This window comes from Trachurus japonicus, chromosome 5 (assembly GCF_045865225.1).
Source record: "Trachurus japonicus isolate A0001 chromosome 5, Traja_1.0".
Lineage (NCBI taxonomy): Eukaryota > Metazoa > Chordata > Actinopteri > Carangiformes > Carangidae > Trachurus > Trachurus japonicus.
In genome coordinates, this window is record NC_140911.1 from 16,734,894 (window position 1) to 16,759,841 (window position 24,948).

At 44.8% G+C, this 24,948-nt stretch overlaps 1 protein-coding gene across 3 annotated transcripts in view; it reads right to left on the reverse strand.

Annotated features, from left to right (window-relative positions):
• Positions 1 to 706: 706 nt before the first annotated feature.
• Positions 707 to 24,948, reverse strand: part of setd5 (SET domain containing 5) — a 37,643-nt gene continuing 13,401 nt past the window's right edge. For all 3 annotated transcript variants that reach the window (XM_085776575.1, XM_085776573.1, XM_085776574.1), the window contains exons 2-25: positions 19,418 to 19,708; positions 17,932 to 18,034; positions 17,261 to 17,526; positions 16,680 to 16,738; positions 16,372 to 16,559; positions 16,236 to 16,274; positions 15,247 to 15,555; positions 14,412 to 14,560; positions 14,037 to 14,154; positions 13,802 to 13,911; positions 13,454 to 13,703; positions 13,266 to 13,349; positions 12,969 to 13,130; positions 12,459 to 12,845; positions 12,093 to 12,353; positions 11,720 to 11,837; positions 10,653 to 10,882; positions 10,047 to 10,103; positions 9,433 to 9,918; positions 8,972 to 9,064; positions 4,784 to 5,100; positions 3,858 to 3,979; positions 2,684 to 2,772; positions 707 to 1,678 (exon numbers count right to left, since the gene is read on the reverse strand). In XM_085776575.1, coding sequence (XP_085632701.1) covers positions 1,058 to 1,678; positions 2,684 to 2,772; positions 3,858 to 3,979; positions 4,784 to 5,100; positions 8,972 to 9,064; positions 9,433 to 9,918; positions 10,047 to 10,103; positions 10,653 to 10,882; positions 11,720 to 11,837; positions 12,093 to 12,353; positions 12,459 to 12,845; positions 12,969 to 13,130; positions 13,266 to 13,349; positions 13,454 to 13,703; positions 13,802 to 13,911; positions 14,037 to 14,154; positions 14,412 to 14,560; positions 15,247 to 15,555; positions 16,236 to 16,274; positions 16,372 to 16,559; positions 16,680 to 16,738; positions 17,261 to 17,526; positions 17,932 to 18,034; positions 19,418 to 19,488 — 4,689 coding nt within the window. In that variant the 5' untranslated portion in view covers positions 19,489 to 19,708 and the 3' untranslated portion in view covers positions 707 to 1,057. The remainder of the gene's footprint in view (positions 1,679 to 2,683; positions 2,773 to 3,857; positions 3,980 to 4,783; positions 5,101 to 8,971; positions 9,065 to 9,432; positions 9,919 to 10,046; positions 10,104 to 10,652; positions 10,883 to 11,719; positions 11,838 to 12,092; positions 12,354 to 12,458; positions 12,846 to 12,968; positions 13,131 to 13,265; positions 13,350 to 13,453; positions 13,704 to 13,801; positions 13,912 to 14,036; positions 14,155 to 14,411; positions 14,561 to 15,246; positions 15,556 to 16,235; positions 16,275 to 16,371; positions 16,560 to 16,679; positions 16,739 to 17,260; positions 17,527 to 17,931; positions 18,035 to 19,417; positions 19,709 to 24,948) is intronic.

Consider the following 24,948-nt stretch of genomic DNA (forward strand, 5'->3'; position numbering starts at 1 on the left):
AGAAAACCGAGTTGAATTAATCACTTCCTGCATTCTGTCACTATAATATATAATAATTCTGAACTCAGAGAAAAATAAAACAGATTTGAAACTGATATATAATGACAAGATGAATGCAGCCGTGTGTGGGGAACATAACTGGATTTCAAATTTATTGGAAAAAAAACAAGAATGCAGCACCATGAATCATAAGACCTGTATGTCTCAAGTACAATATCAGAAGTCTACAGTGAAGTAGCCCTAAAGTGAAATCAAAAAAACAAAACAAAAAAAAAAAAAACAGTCCAGTGGGGATGAGAGAACAGAAGAGAACCAAAAAAAAGGAAAAGAACAACAAAACATTGGAACAGACAAAACCTTGAGGAAAAAAAGGGCTGTTTTCCATGTTTAGTGAGAGAACATGGAAACCGGTAATCATATGGAATGACCCTAAAAAGGGAAAAGCCCGTCCTCCCCGTCTCTCTAACGGATGATTAACGCGTTGCCTCGGCTTCAATCGTTTGCCCCTTTCCAAATCAAACACTTATTTACTGCAGCACAGACTCATATATATGCATCTCAGCATTTATCCAACCTGGGTACCAAACGACAGGTACAGCTTTTTATAACTTTGTACAGACATTTGTGTGGAAGTTTTACTTTCTGAGCCTGTTTGCACAGTCCGGCACATCAGGAAACACTGGGGACAATTTCAAGTTACATGTGATTTGTTTTTTCTTCTTTTCTTTTTTTTTTTTCCTGTGAATCTGTCATCCAAATCGCTTTTTTCCACTAATGATGTCCAAAGTCAATTATTAGCTTTGTGCAGTATCTGGTCATTTGTTTTTTTCTCAGAAAAAAAAAGAAAAAGAAAAAAAAGAAAAGACTGAAAATAAGGAAAAAGGAGAAATCCATAAAGAAGTCCTTGCTCCTCTTATATCTGTACATTTACCCGCCCCAAACTCCCTGAGCCCCATTTCACCACAGCTTTAGGGGTTGAGGGGGTACGCAGCTTCGTACACACACACGCACGCACGCACTCACACACACACAAACACGCACGCACTTGAACAAGGTCCTAAAAGCTTCCTGACTGTGTCCTTACTCCGGGTCCCTGGAGGGGGGAGTGCTGGAACTGGCTGAGGCTTGTCCCTCGCTGGGGGTAGTGTGTCGGTCCCGAGGCCGACAGCAGCCTGGAGCTGGCCTGCAGCGCCGCCTGGCCCGGGCTGCCCGACTTCAGGCTGCGAGACGCCTGCTGCTGCTGCTGCTGCTGCTGCTGCTGCTGCTGCTGCTGCTGCTGCTGCTGCTGCTGCTGCTGCTGCCCCCCCCTGGAGGCCAGGGCGCCCGAGTCTGTTTTAGTCTGCCCCTGGGCCCGGGGTCCCGGGGTGGGGGCCTTCGCCAGGCCGCCGCCCCCGCCGCCGCCGCTGTTCAAAAGGCTCGCTTTTAAATGGCTGCTGCCGTAGCCACTCTGCTGGTGTAGAGACCCCGCTGGCGGCCTGGAGTCTGAGGACGAGGTCGGGGTGGGGGAGTGGCCGGGGTAGGAGGAGGAGGGGGGGTGGTCCTGGGACAGTCCAGGGTGCGAGGGGTGGCGGGCGTAGTAGCTCTGGCCTGATGAGGGACTGTAGGAACCCCGGAATGGAGAGTTGGAAGTTTGCTGGCGGAACGACGGGCTGTCGGTCTGCCGGTGACTTTCTGATGACTGAACAGTGACAAGGACACATTTTAAACATTGTTTTCATGTCATGCAGGTGATGGTTCAACACAATGAAGGCACTCGCACCGTTGGAAAAACTCAGATCAGAGGACTCCATTGTCAGAGAATTCAACCTCATTGGCTTATTATAAAATGTAACACTCGCCTCATTAACAATCTCATGAAATCAAATGATGTTCAAACACAGACGACCAGGGCCGGCCCCTGGCATAAACCCTCTATGCGGTTGTTTAGGGCCACAGCCGTTAGGTGGGGGGCCACATGATCAGAAAGGTACCGGGGTTCATTCAAGTCATTTAAACATCCTGAGGTCTGCACGTGCACGCTATGAGCTTCATATGTAATTTGAAGTCAATATTCAGCTTCTTTTATCTCACATTTGAGACATTTGGTGAAAATAGAACGGCAGAATGACAACATTTGTGCTCAAAAAGTAATCTTACAAAATTTCATTTTAGACTTGTTTTCTACACTTATATATTACTGTATTCATATCCTATTTCAAGCACCAAAACAGTTCATTCTCATGACTGAAGGTGTGTTTTCACAAGGGACTTGAAATTTTTCAAAAAGCAGACCTCAAATTTCCAGCATTTGGCCTAAATTATTTCTTTCTACAGTGTTCTAGGACAAATTGGCCTCAGTGTGCTTACAGCGGAGGTTCTAATATTTAGACATAAAACACTTGAGTATTGTTACATCTGCAAGTATCTTAAAAAGATAAATTTAAGAAAATATGTAAAAGTCGAGAAAATGGCCTCAGACCTCAGAGGGCATAAACACGTCTGTATTCAGTTTTAACCAGTGATTTGGTGTTTGCGCTTAGAGTGCAGGGCCACAAACAAAAATCTTGTTTAGGGGGCCACCAAAATCCTAGGGCCGGCCCTGCAGACGTAAACGGACACTAGAGGACGATATAATGAACAGACACCTGGTCAACAAACGACTTGTAGAGACGGGGGGGGGGGGGGGCTGGTTTGAACAGATTACCTGCTGTGTATACACAGAGGGGCTGTATCTGTGCGGACTCTTCATTGGAGAAGCCATGCTCGCCGCCTGCATCTCAAATCGATCTGCATCTGAAAACACAGAAAAAGGTGAATCAACTCCAGCACTGCGAAAACCACATCATCGGAGGAGTTTAAATACGGCATGTTTATTTCAGTCTGTAGTTATTCTTATGGGTTTGTCTGCCGAATTTCTCCATATTCAATAAGAAACCATTTTCCTCTCATGTCAAGCTGAAGCATGTGAAGAGTAAATCCTACAGAGATCAAACGGTGACATTACCTAAACATTATGTAGTTTCACTAACAACCTGCATCAAATCTGGGGAAAGTAAACTTTATTTTTTTAACATTTAATTTAGTTTTGATGTAATAGTATTTTTGTAATATGCTAAAATACATTTGTTGCCATATGGCAACAGTATGCAAATATGGAAAATTCCTGGTGCATTCAACGCAATGGAGTCCCATTGACTTACATAGCATGAACCTACCCTGAGACTATGTTTACAAAGGTAAAAACATTATATTTTTTTATATTTTGTGATTAAAGGTATTTTGTAACATATTATCTAAATGGACTTGCACTTATATCTTCTAGATAACTGAATGAAATGAAATAAAATGAGTGATTCAATGTACTTCATTGAGACGGGTTCCAGGTTCTCAGACATTTTAGATAACTGTTGAAATTATACAATGTTTTTATTGTATACATGTTTGTTTGTTAGTTTTGGTTGAGTATGAGATGGATTTGTTTAGTTTTGCTTTAAATAAAATTAGTTTTTGGTCATAAATGTTGATTTTATGGGACTTTCCACGATTGCATATTGAAGATTTTTTAAAATATTTCTGTTATTTAGACAATTTTAAGTAATAAAAACATGCAAAACATTTTTTACCATGCCTTAGTAATATTTCATGCAATAGAGGGTTAAGTTTTGGTTTTAGTCAGAGTTGAAGGCAGCAGTAGCACCACAGACACAGAGGGTATCCATTATCTTTTCCGTTGCTGATCGATCAGGGAGGGGTAAGTCCAGGGAGATTCACGACTTTTGGGTTAAAACTCTGTAATCCTATCCAGTTTCCCACCCCGAGCGTGGCGGCATCAGAGGAAAACTGACCACCGTGTGTGACTATGGTCTATGTCTCCGTACCAAATTCCTTCTCCGTAGCACCATCGCTCCTCTTGTAAACGCGCTCCATCTTGATGTTTCTTCGCATCCGCTCCAGAACGCCGTGACCTTCCCTTAGACGTTCGACAGTAGTGGGAACCATCCTTGGAGAGAGAGAGAGAGAAAAAACAAACAGACCCGTCAAGCTTTTCATCAGAAACTAACCATGAACACCACCGGGAAGCTTTTAAGATTTTGGACAGGAAACCTCTTCATTTTCATTATTGTAATGTTTTAAAAAAGTGTAACATTCTTGACTTAAACATATCAGATTTTTATGGATGTCTGTCTCATCTTCAAAGTTTTAAACGCACTTGCCCCACCACCACTGAACAAATTTATTCAGAGAAAAAATAATGAAGGACGAAGAACAAGAGCCTTAACAAGAGGTGATTGTAATGTACCGAGGCGCAGAACAAAATTTTGTCAAATGGTCAGTTCTGTAAGAGGAACACAGTCTTGGAACAAGTTACCACCACACATCAGAAACTGCGACAACTATTTAGTCTTTAAAAAAAATCTCAAACATTGGTTAAAAACAAATCAGACATGTACTCATATAGTTTAAATACTGTTTAAATCTGATGTCTGTTCCCGGGCATGTATGGTATATTGTTCTTTAACTGTGGGTTAAAATTGTCTGTTTTTTGTTTGTCTGCGTCTGTTTTGCCTTGATATTGTCTGTCTGTGCTCTGTCTTGTAATTGTCCACTGTATGACTTGTCATCACAAGGTTTTAAAATTCTGTGTTATGTTTTTTAGAAACCTGCCTTGGGACTGCGGATGAAATTTTGCAGTTGTGCTAAGTCTGGCACATTTACACTAATGCTTAATGCGTCAGTGTTGATGAATGTGTGCACTGTCCCAATTCAATAAATAAAGAAATGAAATAAAAACATGAAAACTCACCACTGGTTGTTGTCTGGGTGTCGAGGCTGCGCGGACAGAGCCTGTTGTTGGTCTGTGGGACTGATCTCCTCGATCTGCAGGACAGGGTTGGAGTTGTGCGACGAGGGAGAGAAGGAGCTGTGCGGGGAGGCCGGGGGCTGCATGTGCTGCTGATGGGAATGGGAATGGGAATGGGAATGGGGATGATGAGACTCCTGGCTGTAGTGGGAGGAGCTGGGCCGGGTGGGGGTCCCGCCCAGAGACGAGCCGCCGCCGCCGGTCGGCTCACAGTCGCGACCGCTGCTCTGCTTCCTTTTGCGATACTCCAGCAAAGACACCTGAGACAGCAGAGGGAGGGAGGGAGGGAGGGAGAGAGGCGCTGTTCAGAGAGCTGCTCCGGAGGGACACGCTCAAACACACACACACACACACACACATTCACGTCATTCACACTGATGCTGGGCTGCTGACTCAATCACATCATTCACAAAAAAAACTGCACTGAGTGATGGTCAGACCGCATGCACCACACCAGAGAGGACTCACCTGGAAAAAGCATCTAGGACTATTCAATATAACAGAAAGAAACACACCTTCATCACCATGGAAATAAACCTTTCACATGAAAATGATACTGTATGCATTTTTTTTGCTTTTTTTGTTCCATTCCATTAACTTGAACCGATGAGAGAGGCTCAAATACAGCAAAAACTGTCGGTCCACTTTGTTCAGGATGTGTTGTTGTTGTTGTTGTTAGTAACATAACATACAGCATCTAATGCTTTGACGCAAGAGCAGGCAACTTTAAAATGCACCACGCCATGATGCAACCACGCTGAAACAACAACAAAAATAAAAAAAAACTCATGTCAACGTCCACAGAAAGTTCGAGCACACGCACAACATAGAAAAACACACCGCGACTCTTAATGAGAATGAGAGCACTCATCCCGGGTTAATGTTGTCATGACACAGACGAGGCTTGTGGGTAACAGCGGAGAGGACATGGAGGAGGCAGGGGAGCAGGATGATGGGCACGGAGTCAGATACTGACATGAATGGCTCTTGCCTGAACCTTTGTAAAGTGTTGACTACACAGAGGAGGACGCTGGACAACAATGTGATAAAGAGGACTGGAAGTCAGCGTCTCAAATTACCCAAACTCCAAATAATCCCATGATGCAGTGCAGCCTTTATGAACATCACAGTGTTACCTTTTCATACCTTAAAGGGATAGTATCATTTTTTTTAAAGTGGGGTTGTATGATCTACAAATAGCCCCTAAGTACTTTAATTGCAGTAGAAGACTCTCTACACTCCTCCCGTTAGCAACGCCAGCCCATAATAGCCCTGCCCAGAGATTTACAACATACATTGTTGTGAATGGACCCAAAGAAACGGCCTATTTTCGCGGCCTAAAAGAGGTTTTACGTGAAAAAAAATACACGGTTCCATTGTTCACTATAATATAATTTTTTCCAGCCCCTCAAAGTGCAGGAAAAACACAGTTTTTATTTGGACCTAACCAACTCACGTATCCCTCCGCCCAGGGTTAGCGCCCGCCGATCAGCAGTTGGTTAGCTCCAAATAAAAACTGTGTTTTTCCTGCACTTTGAGGGGCTGGAAAAAATTATATTATAGCAACAATGGAACTGTATATTTTTTTTCAGGTAAAACCTCTTTTAGGCCGCGAAAATAGGCCGTTTCTTTGGGTCCATTCACAACAATGTATGTTGTAAATCTCTGGGCAGGGCTATTATGGGCTGGCGTTGCTAACGGGAGGAGTGCAGAGAGTCTTCTACTGCAATTAAAGTACTTAGGGGCTATTTGTAGATCATACAACCCCACTTTAAAAAAATGATACTATCCCTTTAACTCATTGAGTGCCGCGCTCCTTTCCAAAGTTTTAGTCAAGTGTACCGGCAAATTAGACCATATTTGACTTTTTATTTTAGAGCCATAGTGTATTCTATATTATTGCCACCAACACATACTGTAGCTCATTTGAAAGGTTTAACTTTATCCTTCAAATGGCCACAAACCGTTTGTTTCTACGTGCCTCCGTTCCTGAGAAAAGTCAAGCTAAACATGGCTGGGTTTCACCAAAATCCCTCCTTTTTTTCTAGAAAAGGAGATAGAGCGTCTTTTATGAAAGGTGCGCTGTTTGTGTCTGTCGCTCTTCAGACACTCGCATTTCTGGATCAAAGGGCTCGTATAAGATAAATATACACAACAATTGTTGTTCTATTCACAAAACCACCATTGGGGCGGGGGGGGGCGCCACTAAACAGCAATAACACAGACGCACCGTGCCGTGTCACAGCCTCTCGCCGCGGAACGTGAGGCTCTGCCGGCCACAGCGGCTCGCGAACACCGGTCCCGCCGGTGGTCGCGGTCCGTCTGTGGTACGGGTCGGTGGTGCCGGTCTGCTTTGGTCCAGAGACCATCAGATTTTACCGCGGGAGGACTTTGGGGAGGACACGGTGTTGCTCCAGATGAAGACCGGGCGGGACAGTGGGCTGAGAGCTTCCTGGTTCAGCTCCCAGCTGCTGCAGCCTCGCGGGTGAGAGCGGAGCAGCAGCGGAGCAGCTGCTGCATCCACATGCAGAACTCCGTTTGCAGAAGCTGAGTTATGATAAAAACTTCCAGATCATGAGCTGTCATGTGACTTTGATCGTCATCTATTTCAGTTCTCCTCGTCGTAGAGTCCCCAAATTTACATATAATGTGTATTAAAGTGTCTATTTTCATAATTTAAAAAAAAAGCAAAAAACGAAAAATTTCGTTTTTGGCACTCAACGCATGGGAACGAAAAACGAGAAATTACGTGGTTGGCACTCAATGAGTTAATAACACTTTCTATTTGTAAAACCTTATTAAAGCAGACATCCGATTGGTTGCATATTTCAGTGGTCTAAAAATTGTTAAATGGAAATCTACATTACAACTTGAGTTTTATTTTCCTAAGATCTATTTTGAGTTATCTTTAAGAAAAAAAATGATTGCCCAATATTGTTGTTGAGAACATCCATTGCCATATACAGGCAGATGTTTTCACTTTGACATGTTAATCTGGTTGTAGCTGTTTTGCCAGATTCCCAGGCAGTTATAAACAACATTGCAGACGTGTTTACTTTATAGTTTTACCAAAAGATTTAGATCAGACATTCCCAAAGTGGAGGACGGGCTCCATCAGGGGGCTCCAGACACTTTCAGTCCAGCCACAGTGAATGGAGGGGAATGTAATTACAACGTATTACATTAGTTATCAAAGGGAGATCAGGTAAATGAACCTACATGGTGTGATTTGGTTAAAGAGACAATTCAGAGACACAGCAGTTTAGAGAAATTTCACAATTGTCCCACTTTTCCCAGAGTCAGAAAGTGATACACTTTTTAGGACCTTTTTTATGCAACTGGTTTAGTCTCAGGTTATGTCAAACAGCAGTAGTAGACGATCCTGGTTCAGATGTGTTGAATATCAGAGTACATGTAACTGGTAGAACCAACAGATGCCATTGTAATAATGTCTTGTTTTTGGATTCACTTTTGTTTCTCCGTGGCCTATTTGATGGATGGATCCAACAATTGTTCTTCTGTTATAATCATAATTCAAGATCAATTCAATGGCATTCAAGTAAAATCTTTAACCCCAGCCGGCAGCCAGTTCTCTACTGGACTCGAAGCTTGTGACTACTTAGCTCAATTTAATACATTTGTTTTGTAAGGATTGATGAATGCTCTATTGAGGGAAAACTAAAACGTATAAATGAATAAACCCAGTGCTCCCTGAGCCTCAGGACTGTCCCATGGTGAAAGCCACACTATTAAATTTAGCTGTGCTTACAGAGAGGAGCTGCACAGGGCTACTGATCATCACAGTTTGGAAAGAGCCATGGATGAGATGGAGCAAAAGACACATGAACTTCATCTGGACAACATCATGAGAATTCATGAACCATCGGCCTCCTATGTTGAAGGCAATGGATGAACCTTCATACGCTTCAATGAATTTGACTGAGATGGCAGAATAAAACCAAAACTCCTGCTGAGTAAACTATAGAGTCAGAATTCAATGTAGGTTTGGAGGGAGGGGAGGGGGCGGAGTTGTTGACGGAGCATGGGGGGGGGTGGGTGTTGTATGTAGATGCAAAGAAACAATATTTACATGCACACTTCTAAAGATGTAGTTGCAGGGAGAATATTCACCATATTTTGTACTGGCTTGTATTCACTTCTTACAGATATAGCCTGGTAATCTGGCTTCCCTGTCAGCAGACTAATGGTATGCTGGTTGGCCCTCTGCCTTGGAAGAAAAGTGGAAGAGAGACTTGGCAAAAAGTGTCAACTAACAGCGAGGGGGAGGAAGGGGACGGAGGGAGAGGGAGGGGGGAGGGAGGGTCAAAACTACAGAGTCGAAATCATTTCAGATAGACACATAAAAAGGTTATATATGGTTTATATATATATATATGTTTTTAAATGTATGCTGCTATTGGTTTTGCCGCCCTGGTACAAGGAACTAATTGATATATTTAAGAGAAAGCCCTTCATACACATCATGACTTTGGCTTTTCAACTTCAACAAAAGATGAAAGTCTTAATGATTTACCTGAAAACATTATCTAATAAAACATTTTTTAATTATTATTAAAATGAAGAGAACTTGCCTTCCTCTTTTGTGGCGGGTTGCTGGTATGAGGAGGTGTGCCACTGTCTGGGTAGCCTCCACTATAGTGAGGCTCACCGTAGGGTGACATAGAGCCAGGACCCATTTCTCCCATCAGTCCTTGGCCACTTATGGAGCTGTGGAAGGACTCTGCGGGGGAGAAGCCTCCTTCTGACTGGGACTGGCGGCAGTCGGCGGCCACGGCGTTCCCCAAGTTTGCATTGAGAGGCGAGCAGGTGTATATGAGGTTGAACTCTGTCCTGAAGGCCTGCTCCCTGCTTTGAGGGTTAAGGTCTGAGGAAGGACAGGACACTGGGTTTAGGGAAGCGGGTCCAACGGAGGATGGGCCCTGGGAGTCGGGGCCCGAGGGGCATCCAGGAAGGGAAAAGTCATCTGAGGTCATGGCCACGGGGCTCTCCAAGCTGGAGGGGAGCGACAGGTCTGGGAACTGAGGCCGAGGGACTTCGTAGTCCGTCTGAAGACATGGCTAAAAGGGACAAAAGACAAATGGAGAAGACAAAGATTAATCAGGTGAAGCGGAGTAAGCAGCACACAGCGGTAATTAACCGTTTGCATTAGTAATGAGGGGTGAGTGGGGGAGAGATGGGACTGTACCTCAGGTGAGATGGACTCTGGCCGGTGAACAGGAGACGCCTCAGGGGACGATATGTTCTAGAGAGAGAAACAAAGGCCATTAGAAACTTCATACAGTCAAATGTAATGAGTCCTACACCTTTATTATATTTGGATGCAACATGAATTTTTAATGTTTAACAGTTTTTGTCAATGAATTTAGATTGTATCAAGAACCTAAAGGTTAGCTTGCAAAAATACAGTCGTTATCCTCTGTATATACAAACATTTCCCAGATAAAACCTTCTAACAAAGCTGCAATATGAACTCACCACTTTCGTAATAAAGCATCATCAAGGTCTGAAGTATTATCTGACCAAGGTTAAGGCGGGTGTGTTAAATGTGCTTGTACATCAAATTGTAAAACTGTTGCCATAGTTTTATTCATGAGTGGCATTTTGCCTTTCTTAGACCAGGACTCTTTACCAGTGTGTGCTTTAATCATACCAGGACAAAATGTAAAGTTCTGTATGCCAAGTCAGACTGGTAAAGATTGTTTCTATGGATTTGGGCACCGCAGATATCAACATGTTCTATGTACTGCTGTGTTTGTGGATGCAGGTGTGTCGCCGTATGTTGTGCCCTTACTTCAAATTGCAATGGCGTGTTGCAGCGGCTGGCCGGCAGTGAGGGCATGGGCGAGTAGGCCAGGCCGTTGGCCAGCAGGGAGCTACAGGGGTTGTGGAGCAGCGGGTGGAGGGAGTCCTCTGGGAGCGGCGGTGTGATGGGAGACAGCGGGCGAAGCAGGTGGTCCGGGGGTGCTGGTGTCATATCTGCCATATACTTGGAGCGGCGCTTTTTAAATGGGGCGATGACTTCTGAGATTTAAAACGACATGAAATGTGTTAAAAAATTTAAAAAAAAAACCTCAACTGACTTGATGAAAATGAAGCACATTTTAACAATGAATTAGAGGCTCTCTGACATTTTCTTGCTACTGCACGATATGAAATCTCTGTATGAATGAATTTATATTTATTAACGTGTCGTGCACCAATTAAGGCGCCCAGCCTGTAAGAGCTTACAAGACACATCATCATCACATCCAGACACCAAACAAAATAATCAGAGCACAGACAAACCCAAACAAAAACAAAAACAGAAACAGAAACCACATGGAGTTCACATAAATAATTCACCTCTTCTTTTTGACCAGGCACTTTTCATGAAAGTAGCTATAGTAAAGACTTCTTTTCTGAAAAACCATTCCAACTTTACCTCATCATCATCAACCCAAAACAACTCCGGTTTCACATTTTGCATTTTCTGAAACAAAAACTGCCTGTTCTGGCTTCGTCATATAACGGACAATGAAACACAAAATGCAGTTCATCCTCAATTACATTTAAATTACATAATGTGCATAGTCTTTCATCCTCAGGTACTGAGTTAAACCTACCAACTTCTATTGCCAGAGGGAGAATCCCAGCCCTCAACTGGGCACATAAAGATCTCTTGGATCTATCCAATGGCAAAGTCACATAGGGTTCTGAACAATATACATTTTTCAATTGGCAATAGGTTCCGAGCTTTGGTTTACAGTACAGTACAGGACAGTTTTGACTTTGGTTTCTCTGTATCTTGCTCCAGGTTTGGCGATTTCAGAAAATGCAGTAGTAAATGAATCATCCTGGCGGAGGTGGGTGTGTACGTACCGCTGGACAGGGGGTTGGGGGTGGATCTGCTACTGGTGCTTTGCTGGGAGGAGGTGGACTCTGTGCCATCCTCCATACTGGCCGTACAGCTCTCATCCTCCACCTGCTTTATCCACCGCTGTGTCAAAATAACAGTAACAGTGTCTGGTTAGAAAACACAAAGGTGACATGCAGTGGAAGCCCCTCATGGCGATCACATCTGTGCTAGTCAGACTGCTCAGTAGAAACAGACGTTCATTAAAACTGATTTCTCTTTGCTTCTCTTTGATTTATGTGCACAGACACACACTGAACTTTAAGGACGTGCAGAAAGGCTGGTAAGGATGACCATATATAGTATGTGTCGTATTTATATTCTGCATCTCTCTCTTGCCTTTTTGTAGCAGCCATAAGTGCCATCCATTTGGAGTGGGCGGGGCCTGCGTCTCTCGGGGTTGAAGGGGGAGCCGAAGCGGACGTAGTGTCTGGGTGTGGTGCAAATGAGCGATGAGTGGGAGAGGCCCGGCAGCATGTTGAGGGTGGTGGCCAGCACCGTGGGGTCAGTGGTTATCCGCAGCAGGCGCTCAACAGGCACCTCTTGGTTGACCTTCTCCCCTGCAGGGGTCTTGTCATTCAGCCACTCTGTCACAAGATACTGTGGCATTGCACAGAACATACAAAATAACACGTACGATTAGGACAGTTTTGACTTGACCATATCGTAGTATCGTATCATATTTGTAGTCCAATTTCCTCTAACCTTCTTGGTCTTGGGGTAGCGCAAGTTGCCCCTGTTCATGCAGTTCAGACCCTGGCCGTCTGCGTCGAGGATATGACCCCCGAGGCCGCTGTCTCCGTGGCCGTGTTCGCCACCGTAGGGACCCTGAGAGCCGTCCTCGTCCGGAGCAGCCCCCTGCTCGGCTGACGATGGCACTGTGGCCGAAGCGGCCGCCGCCGCCGCAGCAGCAGCCGCCGCCGCCTGCTGGGCGAGGGCTTGACGCTGCCGCCGAGCCCGTTGCGATGAGCTTGAGCGGTAGCGGGAGATTCGGCTTTTGGGCCGAGGCTTGGAAGGTCGTGCGGGTTTTGGGGGAGCAGCAGGGGTAGGCAAGTAGGGTGACGGGGTCTTTTCTTCAACAGGTGGCGTTTCCTTTGACATATAACATACAGAATAAATTAATCAGATGACGCCAGAAACGTTAAGACGACCGCATCAAAACGGACTCATCACTTTCACAGAAACAGATTAAACGGGCTACTTTCCCACACTGACCGTGACGTAGGTGGTGCGTCGTGTGCTGACCCCAACTCCAGTGTTGTGGGGCATGGGGGTGTTCCCTGTGGGGTTTCCTGCCCCGTCCTCAGTTTCCACACCCTCCTCCTTAACGTCTGTTGCTCCCACTCTCCTTCGCCTCCTTTCCAGGCTGTTGAAGGTCTATATGAACAGAGCCGAGTTACACGGGCAGTGTCAGAGAATTACCTGAAACATTTTGTCCTCCCAATGACTGACCTGTAATAATACATGAATAATAAAGATGTAATGTCCTACAAATGTGAGGTTTGTACATACTCTTTTACTGGAGACGGCGACCCCATTTTCATCCACCTCTCCTTCCTCTCCCTCTTCCACCTTCACCTCATCCAGCAGTCTCTCCTAAATGCACAGGCAGCACGTGAGGAAAGCATCTTACCTGACTCTGTCTCTGCTTCATCTTAGTTTTCACTCAATTAATGCCAACAATGCATCATTTTAGTTACCTCTGCATCACTCGTCCCGTGCAGTTCTTTGGCATCCTGGTTCTCGTCAAGGGTCTGGTTCGTGTCGCTGGCCTGACAGCCCTCCATCTCCCTCCTCTGAGCTTTCCTCCGTCGGGTCTCGGCACCAACCAGAGTGGAAGGAGGCAGCGGGGAGGGCGGACTCAGGAAGTTCTCCTTGGGGCTCAGGTTGTGCTTCTGCACCGGGCAGTTCTGGTTGCCCTTATGGCAGGCACAGTCCACTTTGTAATTACTGGTGGTCAGTCGCCAAGAGAGGAGAAGATTAGACCGCGGAGGAAAATGCCAGACCACAACACTTTTTGTTTGGGGATTTGGGATCTGTGTACTTACCAGCTATTGAACTCGTAGTCAAATCCAATGGTGACCTCAGTGTCCTTTGTGATTTGACTGACAGCATAGATACACAGGTGGATCATACCCTCAGCAATCATATGCCGAACCTGTCAATGGGAACACATGGAAAATTTGATTTCATTTCAGTAAAAAAAGGGAGCATTAACTTCTGCAGAACCATTTTGTCCATCACTGACATGTATTCAAATTCAAGAAAAGCTTCATAACTGACCTCAGCGTTGGGTGTACACGACCTCCTGATGAAACGTGCATCATTTCCAAAGGTCCGTGCATCAACACACATCTCTACATCGTTAAATTTGGAGTAAAACAGCACAAAGGGGTATGGTCTGGAAAAATATAAAGACAACAGTGTCAAAAACTATCGTTTCACATCTCAGAAATAAATGTCACAGAACTACGGATCATAAAGCAGCAGCAAGTTTCACCACCCACTTTTTCAGCTATTTTTTATGCTCCTTTGACGTTTTTTTTTTGTTTTTTTTAACAATGATGTGCTGCCTGGTTTGGTATTTTAATTTCGAAGTACATGTTACAATGACAATAAAGATATTTTATTCTATTCATTAACTGTGTGACCTCTTACTTTTTAAAGAAGTGCCCATTGACTTCGAACTGTTGTTTGAGCATGACCTTCCCCCGATATTCAATGATGAGCGTATCTGGTTCCAGGGTCTTGGCTGCTCGCAAGATCTTCCTGTGTTTCTGCACTCGCGTTACCCGCCCCAACTGGAGCTGCAAAAAAAAAAAGAAAGAAAAAGCCAATCGCACATTATTTACTTGCAACTGCAGGCAAATATTAAAGCAGAAGTAAGCGATATTTTTGTGTTAATATAAGTCTTAAATAGTTATATCTTCCGACAGCAATCACTTACATAGAGTGTTTGGACCGAAACACGGGTCTGTCAGTCACTCTGCTCTGCTCTGAGCCGAGGAGAAAACTTTTCTTGTATCCTACAATTTTTATCCAATGAGGAGAGAGAACGGCATGAAGGGGCGGTCCTCTCTGTGTGTGCAGCCAAGGGATGCGCCTGAATGTGGTGACGTAGGGACGAGGACTGTTATGGTGCGTTCAAGGCAACCCGTAACTCGTGTTTTTCCGACCTGTGAAGTCGTACCAGTTCGATCTGGTACGAGTTCACGGGTCGGAAGTTACGAGTGGCCGTTATAGTGACTTTCACAGGTAAAACAGGTCGGAGAAACACGAGTGGGTTGCCTGGAACGCTACAAAGTCGTAAGTCGTGACTTGAAGCTGTAATTTACGGTTTCAAAAGCCTGCCTGGAACGCAGCATTAGCCAAAACGACCGGATCGCTTACTTCTGCTTTAAAAAACACCAAGACATGACTTCACATGCCTACAAGACCAATCACTAAAATGTAATAAGGCTACGTTGGAGTCTGGATTCTCATTGTGACTGACCTGCATCTGTGAGCTGAGCACCGTGTTGTTACAGGCCAGCTCCGTGCGGTTGATGGTGTCCATGGCGTCGACTGAGGTGTGGATCTGTGTGGTGGAAGGAGGCACTGTGGTGCCGCTCTCTGTCTTTGAGGTGGTGGTGGTGGTGGTGGTGGTGTTGTTGACGGTGCGGTGAAACTGAAGCAGCGTCTGCACGTCGGCGCTGTACTGGTTCGCCAGAGCCTCTTCATACTGGTCGGTCCACTGGCGGATCTTGCTCTCCCACCCCTCCGCTGTATTTTCATCCAGCACACTGGCCTCTGTTGTCGAGTTCTGGACGGGAGAGGACACAGCAGCACGTCGAGAGAGAGTTATGCATCAGAGAGAAAGGGAAGCAGAGTCCTGCATCGGGTCGGATCCCCGCCGGTATCCGACGGGTACCCCGCAAAAACGGTGTTCAACGGGTGGATAAGCTGTCTTGTGAAAATTCACGGGTCGGGCACGGGCGGAACTCAAATGAACGCGGGTGGGTACGCGGGTGTATGTGTGTAGGCCTACAGAGGAAAACTCACGCGCAGCTGCACGAACCAGCGTAGCAAATCTTTTTTTTTTATCACTCAGGGCAACAACAGAGCAGCATCTTGATGTAAATAAACAATCTTTGGCCGCTCGTGTGACCGCTCACAGCTTTCCCGTTGGAGTTTAGCCTGTCGTGGCTTGACTGCTCGGCCTCTGGGTAAAGCTACAAACACACCGATGGGATCAATGTAAAGGCTGAAGTGTCCTGCTTTCATTAAAAAAAGAATTACGTCGCTATCATTCTCCGTTCCGGAAATAGCCGTGAAAGAGTACGCCCTTGTATTCAGAAATAATCACGGGTGACGGGTCGGGACACGGGCTTAAAAACCAACGGGTCGGGCGGGCGCGGGTTTCCAAAATTGGACACGTGCAGGACTCTGAAGGGAAGCACAGGGCTGAAACGTAAATAATGGGGTGTGAACTCTTGATTTTACCTTCATCCTCATGGACTTCCTAGAACCCTCTCTGAAAGCCTGGAGGAAGGACAGACGAACCCGTGTCAATACACTGACAGATTCAGCAGCTACTACTCTACAATCAAAAGGTCTGCACTCTCAACAGTCCACATACCTTGACTTTCTTGCCTTTCGGTGTCCCACGGGCCTTCTCCGTGCTCTTCTTCCTCTTTTTCGATTTGCTCCTTTTGACCCGGTTGACAGTGAGTTTGATGCTGGTGGGGGTGTGTTGAGTGGCAGTGTAGGAGATGGTGGAGGGCGACACCTCTTCATCACCGCTCTCTGTGGCACTGCTTTCTCCAGCTACCGAGAGAAACACAGGCTCATCACTCAGATCGTCATGGGGAAAGAACATCTGTCAGTAACGTTCTTTATGATTCATGGTTACAAACCTAAAAAAAAAAAGACGTGGAAAAGACATACCTGAGACATTTTCTGTTTTCCTGTGTTGGCCCTCTGCTCCTTTCCTCCTGTCGAGTCCCCTGCAACAAACACAAGAAAACAAGAAAAGCATTTCAAACAAACGGCCAACTGAAATAATCTTTACATGTTCAAGATCAAACCAACATGTTTAGAGAGAATTTCCCGCTGTTTCAAAAATGATCTACACATGTATATATGTATATACATACTTCAATCCAATCCATTTTATTTATAAAGTACAATTTTATAAACACAAAGGTTTCCAAAGTACTGTTCAGTAAAATAAAAACCATAAAACATAATAAAAATATTTTTATTTCAATGCAATTCTATGACCAGATCTTTAAGTTTTCCACACTTTATGGATTTCTACTTTTCTGGCAGTTTTTTAAAATGATGCTCTGTTCTTTTACACAATATCACTCTTCTGTGTTACCGATATATTTCATCATGCATGTTTACACAGTTTGGAAATCCTTCTTGTGAATAACATGCAGCTAATCCCACAGCATGGAGTGGTGGGACAGTCAAAGGGAAAACTGCTTCTGGATACAGACTCCTCTGGTTTTCCCATCTTTTACCTGCAGTTGCAGTCACATTTGATGAGCAAGCCATCCGGCGTTAGGCTGCAGGGACACCAGCGGGCCTCGGCCCCGTCCTCCTCTGAGGAGCTGTCGCTGTCGGCCGAATTGTCCTCGGGAGTTTCGTGATAGCGGGAGCCGAGTAGAACGCCATTGAGATCCATGCGAGGGATGATGGTTTGGGAGAGCGGGGAGGCGGGTGGGGTAGGGGGAGGGGGTGCGCCATAGTTGTGATCCTGACAACACACAACGGAAGACTGTTGCATCTTCAAACAACGGGTGTTCAGGCAAAAAGGGAAACGGAAAACGGAGACGAATGAAAATGGGGGCAAAAAAACAGGTATGTGAAACAGTACAGCTGTTAATAACAGAAGTAGTCTTTGGTTACAGAAGACTCAAAGTAGGATAGACATTCATGGATTTAATCAAACTAGAACCAATCCTTAGTTTTTACTCTTGCTGTTCTATTTCAATAGAACAAGAAACTAGGAAAGATTAGAAAAAAAGAAATGATTGGATAGATTAGACTGAGTTATTATTTTAGCTTTCAAAATGGTCACAACCATAGCCAAACTCTTAATCTGTGATTAATAGAGAGTAATTATTCCTCTGGTACAATAAGACATGCTATGATTAGAATTCATGATTAGAAAAGAGCCGTTTGAACTCACAGCATATGGTAGTCCTCGATACCCATGACTCTGTGCGCTCCCACAGCTGTGGTTGTTGTAGTTTTTCTCATTCACGGCAGGGCTTGCTTCAACTGACTCAGGGCTGGTGAATTAAAAAAAACCAAAAGATTACTTTAAGACAAGATAAAAACAGAGAAATCATGTGTAAATGAGTAAATATGTCCACTAAAGGCAGCGTGTTGTGTTGCTGACTGTTGTTAATAAAAGCCATCAGTCACTAGATGGCACCAATGCGCTCCAGTTGCTCTCTAGCCTGGGAGAGCTGCAATTTAGGAAATGGAATGTGGGCCGCCATTATGTTATGCAACTCCTTTTGCCCTTTAGCTGAGGTCTGGCTAGACAGAGAATAACCTTGCCCCCCCCCCCTCCTGGTCCTCCAGAGCTGAAGCAAACTTAAATGTCAGAAGTATCAAACTGACAAAATGTTACATTTTAAATCCTGGGATTTTGTTTATCTAGGCGGACGCCGTGTTATCTTCCCTCGTGTTAGAACCAGTCCTACTGGCCGAGGTGAGGAGGAAACCGAGGGAGGCCACGAACAGGGGAGGACGGGAGAGAGGCCAAGTGGATTCCACATTACTTCAGTCTCCTCAGCGGAGTTTCCTACAGCGAAGCGGCAAGTGTTCTTACTTAGGCTGTCTGCAGACATTTCCTCAGACACTACTCAGAGCAGCTAGGCCCTGATGTGGGGATATGATCTGAATCTACGTCCTTTACACAGGTAGACGACTGCACAACACAATTATCACAATTAAAAAAACAAACAAACAAACAAACAAAAAAACAGGGATCATAATGAGGCTCCTGGGAGTGGCTTGTCCCACTGGATGAAATGTGTGAATGATCACAAGATTACAAGTGTACAGTTTCTCAAGCCAGTTACAACATGTAATGATAGTTTCAAATCAACTTGCAAATATTCAAGTTGAGAAAAGTTAAATAAAAGTTAGGAAATAATTCTGCTCTCCTTGTCGGGACAGCTTAATAATTACTGAATTTTCAAAGTCTGATGGGGTCGGACACACGGCTACTAGTGGTTTCTGTTTAACGTCCATCCCCCACACATACTGTATTTTCTTTATGTCTCTCGGGTTGGACTCCACGTCCTATCCCTTCAGGTCAGACACTGTGAAAAACACAAAAAACTATACAAGCATATTCATCACAACCCAACATGGTACAGTTGCATGATGATGCAGCGATGTTGCCTGGACATATTTGTGTTTTTTTTTTTTGCTTTGGGCAAGAGCAGAGTTGTACAATGATACATCCTCGTAGGGACGGCGGGGGGAGGGAGTAGCTACTGAATTTCACTGAAACTCCCTGCCCAGAGTTTGACCGAATTATTTAGGTTGGAGAGTAAAATGTTGTAACAGGTGCTACTTGGAAAAAAAAAAAGAAAAAAAAAGGGCAAAGCCAAAGATCGAGGTTTGTAAATGAGCTGTTGGGCGAGTACTGTACTTACTCTGATCCAGCAGCCATATCTGAGTAAGACGTTTCAGGTGTGGTGACTCCCAGCGCGATTACTATGCTCATGACGTCCAGCACAGCGGCGCGTGGGAGGGGGGGAAGAGGGGGGGGGAGGAGGAGGGGGAGGGGGAGGGGAGGGACAGGATGGGACGGGACGGGACGGGGGGGAAGAAGGAGAGGTGAGGAGAGTAATCACAGGGCCCCGACGACGACGACGACGGCGACAGACCACTCCAGAGGTGGGGCGCCACCGAGCCGTAGCTCACGGCTCACGGTCATGGGGGACCTGAGGATAAAAGGGCAACAGACAAGACGGAGAGTTTGAGAGTCAAGACGAGTCGGTTCTGCACGCAAAACACAGACACAGACGCAGACAAACAACCTGCTACATGACTCAGCATGTGGAATGAGGCATGGTGGAAAAAAACCCTGAACCTCTCCGACCACTTCAATTGTTGTGCGTTGGACTGAGGATCCTGATGCCTCTTATTGTGTTGAATTAATGTTGCGTTTACTCCCTCATATAACATTAAATATAGTTAATAGTTGATTAAAATTGTACATTTCAAAGAATCATTAGTCAGAGGTTTAATAGAAAGGAAGAAGAAATGGTTTTCACATCAAGAGCCAGTATATAATAGTATTTCACCCTACTTTGAGATACATTAAGCAAAGTGTCTTAAAAGTACATTTAAAACAAATGATATCAAACAAGGGTGTACTTAAATTGCTACTGTGTAAACCAGTCAAATGTAAATGTACCAGTGTGCACAATACCAGAGGGACAGTGAAGGCAACAAAAGAGCATTCAGGTGTTTCAGATGTCGTCAATGTCACTGGTACTTTTCCTGCTATGACGCATCAAAATGTTTTGCCCTGTGAAAACGTTACTTGTTGTATTCCTCTTGTGTTTGGCTAACACCCAAAGATTTGCATGTTACATTACTAAACCTGGCTGAGCCCTGCTTCTTTTATTTCTCATTTTTGGATGAGCAGTATAAAAAAAAATGCTGTGCAAATCCGTGAGCAACAGATCGACGTCATCGCTAAGTCGGTTCAACAATAGCAGGCCACTCTGTGAACAAGTACACTTTGAAAATCAAATAGTTGGTAATTTCATTTATGAGCTTTCAAAAGGTTAAGATTCAACGCCCATTCAAATCAAATCTAAATCAGATGAAGTGTATGTAGTATGTACTGTATTTTTAATCAAAAACTTTCCCATCAGATATTCATTAGTCAGAAACATTGCGGTCACTTCCTCCTCCTGACTGACTGTAAACTCTCGACTGAAACCGAAAATGAGGGCCTGTCCCTAAATGTAAAAAGCACTTGGTCACATTAAAAAAAAACAAAAAAAAACCCTCCAACAATGTCACAGACAGGGTTTGTCAAGATCATACAAGCTCAGCGCTACGCAGGAAAACTATCCTTCCACAACACAACAAGCGAGGAACCAATTCTGCTGACTCATGTTGACAACGACGGCTCTTATGTGGGAAGCAGCAGAGAGCTCCCATCTGCCTGCATATAAAGTGATAAAACAATATGGACACGGTGCAATAGACTGTGTCTCTCATCCACACAGAGGCTTCCAGAAAACGAGGGGTGGAGGCTATTCAAAGAGCAAAAAAACAACCATGGGGCTTTACAGCTCTGCTCACACTCAGCCTACCCATTAGGACGCGCTGATCGACGGGGCCGGCAGGGGGCGCTTTCCTCCCAGACGCCTGGAGGAGTGAGTCATCCAACATCCCCAGCCTCTTGTCATGTGACCATACTTTTGCTGAAACACTGACCCACACTCCTCTGCTCTGTCTTCACTCAGCCACCCAGGCAGGCAGGCAGGCAGGCAGGCAGACACAGAGCTGGAGGCAGCAGCAGCAGCAGCAGCAGCACAGGGCAGGGCAGGGCTGCAGGAACAGAAACAGGAACAGACCCTCCTGCGCTCCATTCACACACTCAAAAAAGGGACGGGATTCGGCTCATGACAAGCCAAGGTCATCCTCTGGGCGAGCAAGCGCATGCGAATATGTGACCTCATAATAAACACCGGTCCGAGCACAGATTCGACGCGATACGGATTCTCACAAAAGCACATATTGTCTGTGTGAGACATCGAAAAGCTCAAGTGTTAAAAAGCACAGGGGAGTTCAGTAAAGTGAGTGAGCCATATGAATTAACAGCAACAGGATGCATGACATTTCTGTAGTGGTCCCCCCTAGTTACAGAAACTGCAACTCTTCTCCCCTCCTCTCCCCTCCCCTCCCTCCCTCCCCAGCAAGCGCCACAGCAACCACAGCATGGCTGGGGACTTCCAATAATGTCAAGGTCAGTTCAACCGTGCTCATTGTCAAACAGAGAATGTCAGGCCCCATTCAGCTGCATCCACACGGCGAGGTAGGTAGCAACACGAAATGTTAGTTAGGTCACTTCAGAAATAAACACAGAGAGAGAAAGAGAGAGAGAGAGAGGGAGAGGGAGAAGCTGGGTGGTACATTTGGGTTACAGCGCTCAGGGTTTATAACATATTTAGACATGATGATGACATGGAGGAGTGGATCCCTCGCTGCTGCCCCCCGGTTTCCCCCCCAAAAAAACACTGTTTCTTCTATGGATGATCACTGCCTCACAAAAATAGCCACCTCGCTCGCTCGCTCCCTCGCTCCCTAACTAACTAACACACAAAGGGAGTCACTATTTGGGCCTCTTCCAAGAGAACCAGACGGTGAACTAGGGAGGTAAATTCCATACAAAGAAGGAAAGCCTTTCTTTACCTCCTCCTCCCCCCACCGCCCTTCCTTGTTCGTTCCTCTGGCCATGAATACCGGCTCAAATTACCAGCAGGCTCAACAAAGTCTTTTCACTTCCACTAGAACAGAGGCCATTTTGGGGACAAGTCCAAGGGGGAGGGACATGAACACAAAATGAACAGCATAGAAGACCCTCTCTCTCTCTCTCTCTCTTATCTCTCACATAACTCTCTGTCTCTCCTTTTATCTAACACATTTACTGTGCTGACGTTGTTAAGCACTGCTGGATGCGTATTGTATTGCCTGAAAATAAGCCACCTTTTCTCAGTTCTCCTCTCATATCCAAATATGTCTCTAATAAAAAAGGGTAATATATAGCTAAAACATTTAACCTGGGGGAGGGGAGGGGCAAACAAATCCAAGCATGAGAGCATATGCACAGATGAACGGTACAAAAAGGCAGACCTTATATGTACAGAGCTCAGCACGAGGTTTCGTAAGAAGCAGACATAGATAGGCCTGTTGTGCGCATGCAGGTAGAGTTCCTATAGAAAGTAGTAAGTACACCCCGCTAACTTCTGTGAGCTCAATATGAGACTCGTTTACAACATTATTAGATCACAGTGGATGTAAATGGGTCAACGGTTAAAACACATCTATGATCTGGACAAAAACATCATATTAAAATCACGACCCAGGATCTAAATCAGGAGTCTGTCCACCCACAGATTTAGTTCAACTTCTGATCAATGACAGTTGTGCAGACCTTTACCTGGACATAAAGCCGTTAACTTCAACACAACAACAAGGAACTCATGGCCTATCAGCTAGCAGGGATCTCTTCCTATAACCTGACTGTAACTGCAGCTGTCACTAGCTGCAGCTAGCAGGAAATTAGCAACCATTAGCCAAGCAGCAGCCAAACCTTTAAGCATGATATCTTTGTTTTAAGCTAAAACAACTCAGCTGGGAGATTTGGAGCAGTGAAGTTGCCTGTCCAGTTGAGCCACAGTTTAGATATGTCTTTTTTACTGTGTCCCATTAAAATATACACAAAAAAGCAACAGCCACAGCTGCAATGTTACTGCGATGACTCAGTGAGTACTCAGTATCTCTTTTAAAATACTGAGAAACACTAAGACGACAGCTCCACACATAGGCAAAGCTAGACAGGAATGTGTTAAAAGCAAACATTAGTGTCAATCTCCGAGAAGGGGCGAGGAACCCAGACCCCCTTATTCTGGGGATAAATACAATAAAAAAACAAAGAAAAACACGCACTCTCCAACAAAACTCTCAGGAACAAACTAAAGAGGTGCACGGCCGAAAGATAAACTTAAAGAAAACAGAAGAAAGGCCAGTTCTTCTGTTTCGATAAATACAATAAAAACATACAAACTCTGTGCTTTCACTCTCTCAAACAATTCATCTACACTGCAACATAATCCTTTAAAAGACTGAGAGATCAAATTAAATGGGAGAATGTACTCACTGACACTCTCTTAAAACTCATGGGACACTTAACCAATAGTTGAACATTTAACAATCAATAGCTGGGAAATCATTAACCAAAAGAAAAAAACATTATTAAAACGGTTCAAAAGCCATCTCTCTTCACTTTGAGTACTGTTGAAACATTACATCTCAGCCGTTATGTGACATTCACGTCGTAAAACACAAACAAACAAAAAGTAATGCTCTTGCTTGACTAGGCCACTCTTGTCTAGAGTAGATGAACCCCTGATCTCCACTGAATCCATCTCCGCTCCGACTGCGATACGCTTAGCTCCGTCTGACGTATCAAACCGTCGCCCACCGGTGCCCAGAACGACAAACTATCGTGATAACAGCCGTGTATAAAGTGAGATTAAAACATAAACAACAGCTCACTTTGTCTTTCTGTGAGGCTACTTACTCTGTGTGTTGTTGTTTTTACTTTCAGTTTGTGTTCTTGTACAACAGGTGTGTTGTGTATGTAAAATATCGCGATTTTCCACCTCCATGATAAAAGCAGAAGTAAGCGATCCGGTCGTTTTGGCTAATACTGCGTTCCAGGCAGGCTTTTGAAACTGTAAATTACAGCTTCAAGTCACAACTTACGACTTTGTAGCGTTCCAGGCAACCCACTCGTGTTTTTCTGACCTGTTTTACCTGTGAAAGTCACTATAACGGCCACTCGTAACTTCAGACCCGTGAAGTCGTACCAGATCGAACTGGTACGACTTCACAGGTCGGAAAAACACAAGTTACGGGCTGCCTTGAACGCACCATAACTTCCTGTCAGCCGATGGAGTTAGCAGCCCCCGCCCTCGTCATGGATCTATTGGTCCTCGTCGCTACGTCACCACATTCAGGCGCATCCCTTGGCTGCACACACAGCCCTTCATGCCGTTCTCTCTCCTCATTGGATAAAACTTGTAGGATACAAGAAAAGTTTTCTCCTGGGCTCAGAGCAGAGCAGAGGGACTGACAGACCCGTGTTTCGGTCCAAACACTCTATGTAAGTGATTGCTGTCGGAAGATATAACTATTTAAGACTTATATTAACACAAAAATATCGCTTACTTCTGCTTTAATATTTTTTTCATCCATGACGTCCTGTGAGCTTTAGGTCCCTCTGATTGGTTAATAAGTTATTGCTTGTTCCAGCGGGTGAAACTAATGTTGACAAAGTGATGTTTTACGATCAGAAAGTTGGTCGTTGCGTTTTATTTTGAAATTTACCGGATGTAGGTGCGTTTGAATTCCTGTATGGGGCGATCTAATCGACGTG